The following is a 15,546-nucleotide window of genomic DNA, read 5'->3' as shown; positions in this document are numbered from 1 at the left end:
GCTCCGAGACAACTCGAATTCGAAGAAGTCCCAATTCTAGGCCTGAGACCGCAGCATCCCATGGGACCCCACTGGCAGTGGAGCAGCCGCAGCTTATCACAAATTGCTGCCCGATCCTCGAGGCCTCGCCACCCAACCCAAAACCCAAGTGCGCCCCGACTTACAGAGTACCGAGTACCGTACATACTCGGTATACTGACTACCGAAGTGCTAGTTAACTAATTTACAGGGAGTCCGCCGTTGAACCAACTTCCTTGTGACCCGGGGTTCCTGGGGTTTCTCTGTCGCATCCGCCACAGCACCCACCAATCCATAGGACTCGCCCCCCCGCCACGGTGGGCCGTAGCGCGTGGCAGCCGTGGGTGGAAATGGAGTGGACACGATCTCACTGGCCGAGGGATGTTCCGTGGGCTTCGAGAAATCGCTTCTGCGTCGTGTCCTTGGTTCTGGCCGCTTTGCCCCTGTGATTCCCCCGGTCGCTGGTGGTGCCTGTGCGGTTCCTTTAATTAGATGTGCAGGGTTGAGGGCACGAGGGCAGTGCATGTTGTGAGAACTCTGCAGTAGTGTTTCTCGGTGCTTGATTTGTTGTCAGTCTGCATATGAGGAGATGCAGAGTGTAGAGGAGTGCAGAGGGGACAAAGACTGGCTGGGTCTGACATCATGGGATCAGCAGATTCAGCTGAAGTTGAAGCATGGGGATGTGCCAGTGGTTGATGATAGATGCAGTAACCATGGAAGGTTCGATAGATAATTGAGTAGACGCCAGTTACAGCACTAGTACTACTGTAGTACTAACTAGTAGTAGTATACTTGGTTACCAGATTACAATGATGCAGTTGCTACCCGCAGGGTATAAGAGGATGATTAAGAGGATGATACTATATTCAATTCTCTTATTATACCGAGTACACTATCGACTAGATGTATCTATCACATACATCTAGTTAGTACCTAGTTAACTATACTTATCTACTACTACTTTATACATTCGCAGTTAACAAAGAATACTAGTATAGATCCATGGACCAGGGTGGTTGTTCCACGGGTTGCGGGCCACGCGGTTCCGTTCTTTGTTTTGTGTGATCTGCAATATTGGATATATCCATATTATCCGTACAAGTAATCTGTTAATCTTAATATTGCTGACAGCCCTGGAGTGTATATGTATTACCAGGGTACTCCGGAGTGCCAAGTTGGCGCGTAGTAGGCGAATAGCAAAGCAGATCACGGGCTACCAGAATACTACGGAGTATGTACCTAGGTAAGGTAGTCAGATAAAATACTCAATACTCCCTTAATTCTAACCTAACCTAACCGGACTTAACCTAACTTAATCTAACTTCCAAGGTAATACCATTCATTCCCAGCCTGGTGTGGACCAGTTGGAACGACAATTACCTACCGTCAACTCTTGCGCAACGCCAACTTCCTTCCCTCCCCCTCCCCCCTTTAATATTGGATTGGAATATTGAATCATAATATCCCCGACCCTTCCCCTCTGTCGCGATGAAGGTGAGTACATCCCTTGCCTTGAGTTTTATCCCTTGACCTGAGTGCTGGGGAAGTACCATAGGGTAAACACTAATGTCTTATCCAGGCTATCCGACGGTCCTTGAAGGGGAGAAAGAACCCAGACATCACCACCACATCTCCATCACTCCCAAGTCTGCCCTGGCCATTCTGCCTCCCAAGAAGGTATGCCTCTACTCTTGTTGCCTGTGCCTGTCCTGTACCTGTCCTGTATCGGTGTCGGTGTCTACTGTCACTACCACTTCCCCCTGCACTTCCCCCGCTGAATATTCTGCCCCTCCAAAGTGGCTCCTCCCACTCAACTCCGATCGCGCTGACCCTCCTCAAGGTGATCAAAGCTCTCTACGACTACACTCCCGAGCCCAACTCTCAAGAATTGGCCTTCAGCAAGGGCGACTTCTTCCACGTGATCAGTAGGGGAGGACGACTCCGACTGGTACGAGGCCTGCAATCCCCTCATCCCTGACGCCCGCGGCCTCGTCCCCGTCTCCTTCTTCGAAGTCATCGGCAAAAACGAAAGGGACAGTGGGGGCTCCTCCGATCTGCAGAAAAACGACCATCACGACTCGGGCTTCTCCGAACGCACTCTCCTCCCCGACTCCTCTCCCTCCAAATTCGCCCCCTTCAGAATGTCCGCCCTCGGCAAAGGCCAGGGCGCCATGGTCTACGGCATCGTCCAGTATGATTTCCAGGCTGAGCGCCCCGACGAGCTCGATGCTCGCGCCGGTGAAGCCATTATCGTCATCGCTCAATCCAATCCCGAATGGTTTGTCGCTAAACCCATCGGCCGTCTCGGTGGCCCCGGTCTCATTCCCGTCTCTTTTATCGAACTGCGCGACATGCAATCTGGCCAGGCTGTCACCGATCCGCTCGAGGCGGTGCGGCGCGCAGGTGTCCCCAAGGTGGAGGAGTGGAAGAAGATGACCGCGGAATACAAGAACAGCAGCATCACCCTCGGCAAGATTGAAGCGGGCGGAGGTGGCGGTGGTGGTGGTGGTGGTGGTGGTGGCAGCGGCGGCGTTGTGGCCGTCACTACCGGTATGGATCAGATGTCTATGGGCCAACAGGGCCATATGAGTCAAAATGGGGACCCCTACGTAAGTTGATTGCCGGACCTGCTTCTACTGCTATTATCTGTGATTTTTTAGGCTGATCTGTGTGTGCGCGCGCGCTTCATAGGCAAATCACCAGCGCAACGCTAGCAAAGGAACTCTCGCATCGCAAGCGCCCATCTCACAGGGACCCCAACAAGCCTACCAGCCACCCCTCCTCGCGCCCGTTGCGGCCTCAATTCCCCGCTACTGCTTCGACAATGACAAATACTGGTACATCATTGAGGCCAAGATGGAAGACGGTCGATGCTGGGAATTGTCACGCTACTATCACGACTTTTACGACTTCCAGATCGCCCTTCTAACGCAGTTCGAAGACGAAGCCGGCAACCGAGGACGCCCACGCACACTCCCCTTCATGCCAGGCCCCGTCACCCACGTTACAGATGCTATCTCCAACGGCCGCCGCCAAAACCTCGACGAGTATATCAAGAAGCTTCTCTCCATGCCTCCACACATCGCCCGCTGCCAGCTCGTCCGCCAGCTCTTCGGGCCGCGCCAAGGCGATTTCGAAATCGACCCCAGTGCCTTTGGCGAGGAGGCCCGCTACTCTGGCGACTCCCACCACTCTTCCTCCGGCGTGGATCCCTCGCAAAGCGTTTCGCGACAGTCATCCCAAGTCCCAATGAACTCGTCGCAAGACCGCGTTTCCCAGCAGCGTGCGCCAGGCCCTGCGTCTCTCTCAAACGGTGGCCCACCGGCCATGAACCGCCAGCCCAGTTCTCTCACCCAGGCCTCGGCAACATCCAATTCGAGCGCGATGAAGGTGAAGGTCTTTTTCCAGGATGACTTGATTGCAATTCGAATCCCTTCGGGCGTGACCTTGCAGCATTTGAAAGATAAGCTTTCGGACCGTCTGAAGATTCAAGAGGATATCATCGTGCAGTACCGCGATGAGAGCTCTGGGACATACATCGATCTGATATCAGATGCGGACCTGGAGAATGCCATGCAGCGCAACACCAAGTTGACTCTCTTTGTGAGCATCGCATGAGATGGCAAAAACAGTTGTTTTGATCTTGTATTCTTGAGATAGACCTGTTTTCTTGGGTTGTTGTGGCGGTGCGCTGATATCTCTTCCCCCGTTGGCTTTCTTTTCTTTTATTTCCCCCTGGCCTCATCTTCAGGCTATTTTTTGACCCCCTTCGCAATGGGCATAGGTGCATAGGCGTTTTGGTACTGGGCTTTCTTTTCTCAAAGTTTCCATCTGCTCTGTCGGCCCTTTCAGCGCTTGCACCTGGATTTTCTTCAAGAGGGTGGATGATCGTGGTGTTACGAATATGATGTGAGATATGTGGCATGGCTGAATATTTTCCTCCCGTTCTTCTCCATTTCTGCGTTAACGCTAACGTTAATGCTTACGCTCTGCAATGTCCTCGGTCTCTTCATGCTTTTATCCCCGTCAGCCGAACCTTTTTGTTTCCCTTGATACGCTTCTGTCTTGTTCTTTTTTTTTCTTGTTTTCTCACCTATCATTCCTCCTTTTCTATGTCTCTCTTCCTACACTGGACCTACTGTTTCCTTCTGTTTTATCTATATTCTCCCGTTTGATGTTTGGGTCTTATACCCTGGTCTGTCTTGACTTGTACATATGCCGCGCTCTGCATATACAGAAGGATTCCACCTAGTTTAGCTGCATAATCCGAGGTCATCGAATAATATGAAGCACTAACTATTGTTATACTACTTGAGTCGTATGACTTGCATACTAACTATCGTAACCCTATAGATACTAGTAGTATAACTGGCTGCCCCGATTCCGAAGAACCGGATCACATGACTCGGTCATCGGCCCGCACTTTTCGCCCGGCAACCGCAATGGCGACAGACGCACTCCGATTAGCCTTCCTTCGTCTTACAAGATTCTCTGGTGATATACTCGGGTTGGAGCCCAGTCCTCTCGTTCCTCTCTCTCGTTCCAAAGTCGTCTAGAGTTGATCTGCCCTCTAGACACAGGCACTCTATCCAACTCCCGACAAACAGTCCCGCCCGACGAAAACAATTCCTGCGGATAGAGTACCTCGGCTACAACAATCTCAAATCACAACTGCATTCTGTACAGTCTTCCTTTGCGGTAGCAAGCGAACGTCTTTCTTCCTTTCTTTCCAAAAAATCGCATATCACATTCATATCGCCATGAGTAGACCGTCCGCGAAACTCTGCGCAAATTGCTCCCCGGCTTTGCGGCCCCGCGGCCGGGGATTGCGGTCTGCGACTCCCACGCCGCTCCGCATGAGATCTCGTTCATACACGACTGCTCCTGCGACTACGACGACCCATGTCTCGCCTGTGCTCTCCTCCCGTCCTCGTCTCCCGCATGCCGCCCTGGCCACTGGGCTGCCGGCGAATGGGATCCGATTACAGCGCCGCGCGCGCGGGCTGGCGACTGCTGCTAGTGAGGGGGTTGCGGAGGTAGAATCGAGTGCCGCGCCTGTGGATGGTCCTATGAGGGAGTACGATGTGCGTGTTGAGGAGGGTCGGTTACGGGATGATCCCTATCAGCGAGGTGAGTTGAGTTGAACTTCGATATATGTGGATCTTGCCACAGAATTTCGCAGTTTCGGTTCAAGACCGGATGTATGGAACGATTGAAGCTAACAATATGACCCGACTATCACCAGGCATAATCCAAAATTTACAAGACCTCTTCGAAGCGCTCAAATCCTACCACCCGCCAACCGTCGTCCACCCCACCCCAGAATCCCTCGACCTGCAACCAAAGCAGTCCTTCTTTGGCTCCCTCTTCGGCGGCGGCGGCGCAAAGGCAGCGCAGACCTCTATCGTACCGGATAATCTGCCTAAGGGCTTGTATATGTTCGGGGATGTTGGTTGCGGAAAAACCATGCTTATGGATCTGTTCTTCGATACGTTGCCGGACAATATCAAGACCAAGACGCGAATCCACTTCCACAACTTCATGCAGGATGTACATAAGCGCATGCATGTCGTGAAGATGAAGTACGGCAATGACTTCGATGCCCTGCCTATGGTTGCTGCGGACATTGCGGAGAAGGCTAGCGTATTGTGCTTCGACGAGTTCCAGTGTACAGATGTGGCGGATGCGATGATTCTGCGAAGGTACTTCCCTCACCCCCCCCTCCCCCCAGTCCTTCTCACATCGCGAAATATATCCCCAAAGATACCCATACTAACCCACCACCTAGACTCCTCGAAGTCCTCATGTCCCACGGCGTCGTACTAGTAACAACCTCCAACCGCCACCCAGACGACCTCTACAAAAACGGCATCCAGCGCGAATCCTTCATCCCATGCATCAACCTCCTAAAAACCGACCTCAACGTCATAAACCTCAACTCACCCACCGACTACCGCAAAATCCCCCGCCCCCCAGCAGCAGTCTACCACCACCCGCTCGGCGAAAGCGCAGAACAGCACGCGCAGCGCTGGTTCGACGTCCTCGGCGAACCAATAAACGACCCACCCCACCCAACCTCACAAATAGTCTGGGGCCGCAAAATCAACGTCCCCCGCGCGAGCGGCAAAGCAGCCCAATTCACCTTCAACGAGCTCATCGGTACCGCAACCGGCGCGGCCGATTATCTCGAATTAGTCCGGCACTACGATGCGTTCATCGTGACCGATGTCCCGGGGATGAATCTGAATCAGCGTGATCTGGCGCGGCGGTTCATCACCTTCATCGATGCGGTGTATGAGAGTCGGGCGAAGCTCGTTCTTACGACGGAGGTGCCATTGGCGAATCTCTTCCTTTCAGCGGATGATGTGAAGAGTGCGGGTGGTGGTGGCGGTGATCATTCGGATTTATCGGACGCGATGCGCAATCTGATGGATGATTTGGGGATGTCTGTTGCTGCGCTGAAGAATACTTCTATTTTCAGCGGTGATGAGGAGCGGTTTGCGTTTGCGAGAGCGCTGTCGAGACTTTCCGAGATGGGGAGCAAGGAGTGGGTTGAGAGGGGACTGGATATTGAGGGGAAGTCGAGTCAGCAGAGTAAGGAGGAGGAGGCTGCTTGGAAGAAGACTAGGAGTCATTGGAGTGAGGATAATATGTGATTTGCCCACTGATGTGTGGTTGTTACGATCTTTATTCTGTTTCTCTGGGTGTGCTCCTTTTCGTACATAGTGTTAGATGGTTAGATCATGGCGATGATGGCCTTGTGTAGATGGTCCGATTGTGGAAATAGCATTCAATCAATACCCCTGTACTTCTTATTGGTATATACCTAATCAATTTGCCTCGACTGGGCTGAGTTGATGATAAAACATCAATCATCTAATTCAACTGCTCTTCAAGACTGGTTGGCAATGGTTGGTTCGAGTGAAATTTTTCCGACTGCATGATAGCATAACCATGATGATCAGTGTTGGTCTGGCCGGCAAAAGCAAAAAGTTGATGCAGTGGGTTTCTATGGTCCGCCTTAGATGGGGATTACTTGGAATGACCTGCATAATCATATTCTGGATCAAAAAGATCAAAAACATACAGCAGCAGGGATTCGCATGTGGTCACCCACCATACTACTAACCTGCCGGCGTGTGGCTAAAACACAGCAAGTAGTGCTGTTGGAATATCCGGTTGCTGAGATAATAGTGAGGCTGGGATCACGTGCATACTTTACCTACCTCTCACTTCACTTGTATCTTAGACATGCAATACAACACACAATCAACTCCCCTCAATAACATGAACACTGAATCAATCCTTAATAAACCAACAATTGCGGTGGGTGTCGCCCGGGTGAGAATAGGGTGAGCGCCGCTTTAGCGTCGCGCGACTCGGGTGATTAGGGTGAGTGCGCAATAGACAGGGTGAGAGTGGGATGAGAATAGGGTGAGTACGAGTGATCTACATTTGGCCCCTTTCAGTTGAACTGGCATTCAATATCATTGGGCCACAGTCCCCTCCTGAAACGCCCGGTCTCTTGGCATCTGCACACACAGCGAGCCTTCCTACTGTAGACAGAAATTCGCAGATCCCATTTCCAGTTCTAGCTAGAAAGCTCTTTCAAGATTGCAGGTTTTCTTATCGCTGAATATAGACAAGGTGAACTGGAGAAAAGTGATTGTTCGTCGCTTTTTTGCTGAATTTGCCTTACTGAAAATTAATATACTGTATAGTTAACTAACTAATTAATCGCCAATTAATGAACCAGTAAGCGATCTTACTTGACCAGTCAATTAGGTATATGGTCAGTGACCACATGCGATTCCCTCCTGTTGTATGTTTTTGTCTTCTTATGCTTTCACTCTTTATTCGTTGAGTTTAGTGCCCTTGCCGCTTTACTCTTTAGCCCTTCAACTGAATCCCCGGGCGGATGGTGTAGCCCCTTAGCTAAAGCTGTCGCGTTTTATGTCTCCCTTGTAGCACCACTCTATCTACCCTAAGCCTTACCTTATTTCAGGCGTTTCAGACAAGATGATTAGCTGGCGCTGTTAAAATAAGATATATTGTTGTCATTACTACTGTCTGGTCTGGTCTTGGCTACCTTCTCTAAAGGGATACAGTGAAGATTCTGTTAAAGAGTCTGTTGCTAAAATAATAGGACGAATTTAGAAGATGATAATCCTTAGATAATTCCCTGTAGTCTAGGCTAGCGGCTATTATAAACGGCACAGATTGTGGTAATCTTCTATCGCGGCCTATCTCTGGGTCTAACTACCTATCCTTTCCTAATAATTAATCGTGAGGGCTTTGTAACTGCTCTCGCTCGGTGTGAAAGACTTTTTGATTTCGACGAATAGAATGAATATAGTATCTACTAATTCTCGACTAACTGTAGTATATTGAAGTTAAGGCCTAAAAGCAATCCATGAACGAATTACTTGGGGAGGCAGTTCGGTCATTGACCCCTTGTACACGATGCCCCTGTGTAGAATGGCCTACTTTGGTTATACATATCTGCCCAGATGGATCACATTGAACACTTGGAGAAAGCTGTCGCCGAAATCCGAAGAGCTGATAGAGTCCTCACATAAACATCTGCGGAGTGTTTTTGAGAATAATCCTAATAATCGCGATGTACGGCGTAGTCGGAACGCACGGCGGCACGTCACATAGACTATGGTCTTTCTGTCAGTACAATTGGAGAGAGGACGGTATCAACTATAACTGACCCGATGTAGAGGGCTAAATCATCAATACGCATGCGGTTCTGGGCTGAGTGTTTCTGAATTTTGTTAAGGTGCTGTAGCACAGTGAGTAAGATATTCATGGTTCAAATCATGTGTTTTCAACGTTAACGAACTAGAAAAAGGTCCCGAGCAACCGCATATTGCGCATCAGGGAGGGCCTTGACAATAGCACGTAGCGAGTCATGGCGCTGGCCATCATTCTCGATCCCTATGCTAATGGGTCAAAGAGAGGCAAAATGTTGGTGTGGATATAGAAGAAACCTACGAGCAGCAGCATCCAACTGGTCAAAACATTGATATGGAGGCACATAACCCGGGAGCTCCCTCAAGAACCGTTTCACAAGACCTGCGACAGTGTCGATAGAGTGGTAGAAGTTTTTGGGGTTGCTCAAGTCCGCTTCTGGTGCACCTGGTTATTTGTTAGTGAATATCACCCGGTAAAGCTCTCCTCGGGCTCACCAGTCTCAAAAGCGGATATGATCCGGTTGGCATCGCTAACACTTCCGGAGAACCGATATATCCCCTCTCTTTCCAATCCAAATTTTTCAACAGCACGAAAACATTGGGAGAGTAAGGGTGGTACGGCAATTCTATCACGCTTATATAAATCGTCCAGAGGCACGCCAAAAATTGGCTTAGCTGGATTCCGGTGATGCTGTAAAACATTCCTTTCTGCTGCCGGCGCATCAAGCGTTTCAGCCGGCGCATGGTAACTGCTGAAGTATTTGGCCTTGTCTTTCCCTAGATCCAGTTCGGAAAGGCTAAGGCCTTGTGGATATCCAGAGCTCTGCAAGGCCGATTGGGAAGCTTCTTCCACTCGACGAGGATTGATATCCTTTTGCTCCTCGTAGTCTGATGTCTTAGGAACTTCATGACAGCGTTGTGGCTCCTCCGCCAAAGCTCTTTTCTTCTGCTCCTCTTGGTATCGCTCTCGTTGATCGTACGCTCGATCTGAATTCTGGTTGATTATTACACATTCACGTCATAATGATAAAACTGTGCAGACTGACCAGATGGAGTGACCCTAATTCTGTCGGCCTCTATTTTGTTGAGAGGGATTCTCTGTAGCAGATCTTTAGCATAGGCAGCTGCTACCATTGCTGCATAACCTTGCCACTCTTTATTCTTGTGGGAGTCCGAGTAGTCGCAGATGCCTCGGATGACCAAGCAGGGAAAAGTGTTCATCAGCCCGGCTGCTTCCATTTCGAAACAGAGAACATCTTTGTCCGCGGCTAATCTATCCCGGATCAAAGCATCTTTCATCAATTGGTTTGAAGAAGCAATCAGGCCATAGTGAATGGTAGGATTATCCTCATCTTCAGTCCGCTCACGCCGAGGAACTAAGTTTGAAGTATCGTGTGCACAAGAGGCAGCACCACAAGTAGTTCTATGGACCACGTTGGGCTGGAATAGCATATCTGTGGTTGGCTCGGGACGTCCGTACTTACCCCGGTGCAGCTTCTTATTAGTATCGAGTATGCTGCAGATGGCCTCCTCGATCCGATGACCCTTTCTCTCATATTGTGTTTGAATTCCCGTTATGGCAGCTCGTAAAATAGGTGGTGCTTGGTTTAAGAAGCGCGTATGCTGGAAACCCTGGCCTTGTATAGACTTGCCGAAGTCGTATTGGAAGACACCCCCTGCCCCGTCGCGAGAAGCGCTGACCACAACATCGCCCAGACGAACATCGTGTCTTTCGCTAGGTACACCGCCACCTATGCCAACCATCAGGCCTATCTTGACGTTGTGAAAGGTGTTCCGCATATTTGTCGCTACGTTAGCCGCGGAAGCTGTGCCATATTCACCATCAGGCAAAACGGCGATGACAACGTTGTGGTCGTACATCCTTCCTAGTGCATAGTTGTTGTCGTCGTTGTGTGATACCCAGCTAGGGTTCTCGTGCTCCTCATCGAGAAATTCTTGAGCGGCAATGTACTCTTCACGCAATGCGCAGATCCAACCCACAGTGTAGTTTGCGGGGTTTGACATGGCTGCGATTTTAGTAAAAAATGTTCAAGACCGCTATATGGGTTGATTGATTCTTTGAGTCTGAATCAAGGATATAACACGATGCTGGTGATGCACAGTTCGCAAATAAAACAAGACCAGAGAAGCTTCAAAAGGGTAAGAGTGGGAGAGAGAGAGAGAGAGAGAGAGAGAGAGTAAAGAGGGAAGCCTTGAACAGCCTGGGAGGCTCAGCCCCAAAGCGGGGTCTACATGACAGCGGCAATATAGAAAATGCTATTGGCGGGAGACGCTTACTTATGGAGTAAAATGTCCCCACTTGGTAGCAATCGAAATCAACACCAGAATTTAGTCCCTCGGCGCTAAATTCTGTATGAGATTGACGCTCTATTTACTATATCATGGTCTGTGAGAAGATAAGAAGTATGATTTTCCTTCGATTCTCCTCCTGTTTAAATATTTCGTGGACCTTGAGCTCCACGGGACTTTCAGTTTCGGTAACAATTTAAATTTTAGGGTTAGCTATAATTGTCTTAATCGGGTGTGGCACTCCGAAATCAAAGTTCAGAGCTTCCAAACTGTAAGGCTGATTTTGCCGCTTACTGTGCTAGCTTCATCCTGGTTGGGCGTTCAGCACCTAGGTTTCACGGGATTCGTGTTAAATAGAGTGAGCTTCGGATCAGAAGCGATTACCATTATCACGAAGATCTGTGTCAAAGAGGGTGAGCTTCAGATTGGGGGCATTTACCCCGCTTTGTCGATCGATCTTTTGGCATTTTGATCCTGCTTCAGCTACGCACCGATATTGATCCGTGGCCGATCTACGTGATGGTAGAATGAATAACTTGATGTGATTTTTGTTTGTTCTTGGAGTTTCTCTAGGACTCAGTCTCTGTGAAATTTTATACTATTGATTGGGCTGACTGAGTGTAACTAATAACGATAATCCGCATAGAAAGGAGGGAAATATACTCAAACAAGAATATAATAAAGACGTAAATACAATAACAGGTCCCGGTTCATCACCTAGGTCCCCCTTTGTTCTTGTCCACATTCGATCACTATTAGGGCTTCCAATGTCAATTCACATTTGCCATCTCATCAACTTATTCCCGTCCCTCTATAGCTCTCTGAATTATAACCTTAGCCTCTGATGAATGTTGAGAACATTATCACTTTTTCTCCTATTCATGAACCTAGCCTTTCGAGTTCAGTTTCAAGCTCGCTGGTTATTGAGTTCGTCGCAATATATTTTTTCCTTCGAATTCCGGCAATGCTTAAAAGTAGATATTGAAGAGAATATTCTGAGGGCTCGATTTCTGCTTCACTGCATCTTTTGAGATAAGGTAGCCAATGCCGGACCAGACAGTGGTGATCGCAACAATGTTTCTGGTCCACCCGTCAGCACAAGACCAGAGTAAGACCACGTGACAGGGGTGTATAGGTAATGTTAAATAATGTGGCAGGTTTAGCCGAGTGGCCACGTCATCCGTGCAGGGCGGTTCAGGGCATTCAGGTGAGGAGCTGAAGAGACTGATGAGTAAAGCGGCAAGGGCACTTACCCGACGAATCAAAAAAAAACAGGTGAACAAAAACATACAACAGCAGGGATTCGCATGTGGTCACCCACCATACTACTAACCTGCCGGCGTGTGGCTTAAGTACGGCTGAGCGGACGGGAAGCCCTGTTCTCCACACCCTATGGTCGTATGTATCGGATGTGGCAGAGTAGAGGAATAGATAGAACGGAGAAGATAAAATTATTAACTAATTAAACAACAAATTCGATGTGATTACATAAAACTAATACGTAGATACAGAGACTAATTGAATGAGATGTTCCGCAGCAAAGCCCGAAGGGAACGAATCCACGAATGGGAGACGCGTTATTCACAATCAGGTTTTAGGTTGCGGTTTTAAATTCAAGCTTGATTTTGGTGGGGAACTTGACTTGAATGCATCTCTTCTCGGTGTCCCGTTATTGGTGCGTATCCTATGACCGCAAACTGGGTCATGACTTGCTCATTCCCGAATCCAGTTTTCCGCTGCTGAACTACATGATTTCGGGCCGGCGGGGTCGGTTTATTCACCTCTGACTCGTTGATGGGACCTGATCCGACAGTGCCGGATCGAGATTTGTTGGACTGGATGATTGCTTGATTAATACTGTTTTGTCGATTGGTTGGTTGATGGGTTACATCATTCATGCTCAATGGTCGATCCTGCTTTTTGTATGGTATATAGTAGTATGTCATGCATCCTGCACACAACTTACTTTTTGATTATTGCAAGGTTTCATTATCTCATGCAGCTTTCCCCGGTCTTTAACTCTGCCATTCCACTATTTCCAACTCGTTCGAAATTCTCGAGAGCAACAAAATCATAATGGCAACTATAGCTGCGTCAGAAGCAGCCGCCGAGGCCAAAACTAACTCCATCTCAGCGGATGGAAAGATCGCAGACATGAAGAAAGACACCGTCGAGATAAATGGCAAACAACACATGACAACCGACTATGGAATTAGAATCTCGGACCCGGATCACTCGCTCCGTGTTGCGAGTGATTCAAGTACCGGACCATCACTCCTAGAGGATCAAATTGCCCGCGAGAAAGTGCGTATTAGCGAAGATGTTCCTTTGTCCTCTAGAAAATCATAAGTACCCAGTTTCATACTGACACTGTTTGCAGATTATGCGCTTTGACCACGAGCGTATCCCTGAGCGAGTCGTACACGCCCGCGGCACAGGAGCATTCGGAACCTTCAAGCTATTCGAAAGCGCCGAGGACGTGACAACTGCGGGTGTTTTGACGGACACTTCTCGCGAGACGCCACTTTTTGTGCGCTTCTCTACTGTGCAGGGAAGTAAAGGCAGTGCGGATACCGTGCGCGATGTCCGTGGCTTCGCGGTGAAAATGTATACAGCCGAGGGGAATTGGGATATTGTCGGAAATAATATCCCTGTGTTCTTCATACAGGATGCGATCAAGTTCCCGGATGTTATTCATTCTGTGAAGCCGGAGCCGCATAATGAAGTACCCCAGGGACAGAGTGCGCACAATAACTTTTGGGATTTCATTTATATGCATTCTGAGACTACGCACATGAACTATTGGGTGAGTCTTGCTCTTGACTTGGGTTGATTGTTCGATTTATAAATGGCAGTGCTAACGAAATGCAACTCGATACAGCAAATGTCCGATCGAGCTATACCACGCTCGTACCGCATGATGCAGGGCTTCGGTGTCAACACCTACTCCCTCGTCAACAAGCAGGGCAAGCGCCACTTCGTCAAATTCCACTTCACACCCGAACTTGGCGTCCACTCACTCGTCTGGGATGAGGCCTTGAAGATATGTGGACAGGATCCAGATTTCCATCGCAAGGACTTGATATCCGCCATCGAAGCAGGCCAGTTTCCTCGCTGGAAGTTTGGTCTTCAGCTTCTTCCCGAGGAGAAGCTTGATGATTTCGAATTTGACCCTCTGGATGCGACAAAAATTTGGCCCGAAGAGCTAATTCCAATCCGATACATCGGCCAGCTCGAGTTAAACCGCAATGTGGATGAATTTTTCCCACAGACCGAGCAAGCCGCGTTCTGCACCAGCCACATTGTTCCGGGAATTGATTTCTCGAACGACCCCCTGCTGCAGGGTCGAAACTTCTCATACTTCGATACGCAAATTTCGCGGCTCGGCGCCAATTGGGAGGAATTACCCGTCAATCGGCCCGTCTGCCCGTACATGAACTTGGTCAATCGGGATGGCGCCTCGAAACATCGCATCTCTAAGGGAACTGTCAATTACTGGCCCAATCGTTTCGAAGCAAATCCGCCCGCCACGCCAGCCCAGGGTGGATTCACTTCATTCCCGGAGAAGCAACAGGGTATCAAGACGCGTGCGCTGTCAGAGAAGTTCAAAGAACATTACAACCAAGCCCAGGTTTTCTACAATTCTCTTTCCGAGATCGAGAAGATGCACCTGGCCAAGGCGTTCTCTTTCGAACTAGATCATTGCGACGACCCAGTCGTCTACAAGCGCATGAGCGAGCGCATCGCGGCCATCAGCCTCGACCTAGCAAAGACCGTCGCCAAGAACGTCGGTGGCGAGACGCCGACCAAGGAGCTGAGAGCAAACAAGGGCACTAAGGCAAAGGGTCTCAGTCAACTGGAGTATATGCCAAAGGAGCCTACCATCGCGACGCGCCAAATCGCAATTCTAATCGCAGACGGCTTCGATTACAACGCGTACAACGCGATGAAAACGAGTCTCGAGGCGCAGAATGCCTTCGTTTTCACCATCGGTTCCCAGCGCCAGGGTGTCGTCGCTGACTCGGGCCAAAAAGTCGTGCCGGATCATTTCTTTTCGGGGATGCGGTCGACGCTATTTGATGCGGTCTTCATTCCGGGTGGAAGCCATGTGGAAAAGAGTCTTGCGAAGAATGGCGTTGCGAAGTTTTGGATTACTGAGTCGTTTGCTCATCTGAAGCCTATTTCTGGCGTCAATGAGGCTGTGCCGTTTATCAAACGCCAGATTGGGTTGGATGAGGTGAAGAGTGCGAAGAGCGGGGAGTCTTTGACGGATTCTTATGGCGTCGTTACCGGGTATGGTGATGCGTCATCCTTGGAGGTTTCAAATATTGGGCCCCAGGCGAAGGGACTGGCGGAACGCTTTGTTTGGCATGTCTCGCAGCATCGGAACTGGGATCGTGAGTTGGACGGATTGGCCGATCAAGTTGCTGCATGAGTTGTTGGGCTTGGGCTTGGGCTTGGGCTTGGGCATTGTGGTGCTTGCAAGGGATGGCTGCACAAACATGTGTTTCTGAAATTT

General features: G+C 49.5%; 4 protein-coding genes across 4 annotated transcripts; 3 read left to right on the top strand and 1 right to left on the bottom strand.

Annotated features, from left to right (window-relative positions):
• Nucleotides 1-1,506: 1,506 nt before the first annotated feature.
• On the top strand, nucleotides 1,507-3,636 carry N7533_004290 (phosphatidylinositol-3-phosphate-binding protein BEM1; the record flags this gene model as incomplete). The annotated part of the gene is made up of 5 exons (XM_057100940.1): nucleotides 1,507-1,516; nucleotides 1,598-1,695; nucleotides 1,859-1,936; nucleotides 1,974-2,627; nucleotides 2,710-3,636. The coding sequence occupies 5 exons, from the start codon at nucleotides 1,507-1,509 to the stop codon at nucleotides 3,634-3,636; spliced, it is 1,767 nt and encodes a 588-aa protein (XP_056960570.1).
• Nucleotides 3,637-4,778: 1,142 nt separating this feature from the next.
• N7533_004289 (AFG1/ZapE family ATPase) lies at nucleotides 4,779-6,674 on the top strand (the record flags this gene model as incomplete). The annotated part of the gene is made up of 3 exons (XM_057100939.1): nucleotides 4,779-5,148; nucleotides 5,201-5,720; nucleotides 5,807-6,674. 3 exons carry the CDS (start codon nucleotides 4,779-4,781, stop codon nucleotides 6,672-6,674), a joined length of 1,758 nt encoding a protein of 585 aa, XP_056960569.1.
• A 1,915-nt stretch (nucleotides 6,675-8,589) lies between these two features.
• Nucleotides 8,590-10,742, bottom strand: N7533_004288 (uncharacterized protein; the record flags this gene model as incomplete). The annotated part of the gene is made up of 7 exons (XM_057100938.1): nucleotides 8,590-8,680; nucleotides 8,736-8,806; nucleotides 8,867-8,961; nucleotides 9,019-9,162; nucleotides 9,213-9,704; nucleotides 9,764-10,093; nucleotides 10,202-10,742. 7 exons carry the CDS (start codon nucleotides 10,740-10,742, stop codon nucleotides 8,590-8,592), a joined length of 1,764 nt encoding a protein of 587 aa, XP_056960568.1.
• A 2,361-nt stretch (nucleotides 10,743-13,103) lies between these two features.
• Nucleotides 13,104-15,462, top strand: catA (catalase catA; the record flags this gene model as incomplete). Its single annotated transcript, XM_057100937.1, has 3 exons — nucleotides 13,104-13,331; nucleotides 13,408-13,833; nucleotides 13,909-15,462. 3 exons carry the CDS (start codon nucleotides 13,104-13,106, stop codon nucleotides 15,460-15,462), a joined length of 2,208 nt encoding a protein of 735 aa, XP_056960567.1.
• Between the last annotated feature and the right edge of the window lie 84 nt (nucleotides 15,463-15,546).

The sequence above is a fragment of the Penicillium manginii genome (genome assembly GCF_028828005.1).
Source record: "Penicillium manginii strain IBT 31320 chromosome Unknown utg000004l:1.0-7231830.0:1.0-7236170.0, whole genome shotgun sequence".
In the NCBI taxonomy this organism is placed as follows: domain Eukaryota; kingdom Fungi; phylum Ascomycota; class Eurotiomycetes; order Eurotiales; family Aspergillaceae; genus Penicillium; species Penicillium manginii.
Note: the sequence above shows the minus strand (reverse complement) of the source record. Positions and strands in the feature narration are given on the sequence as shown.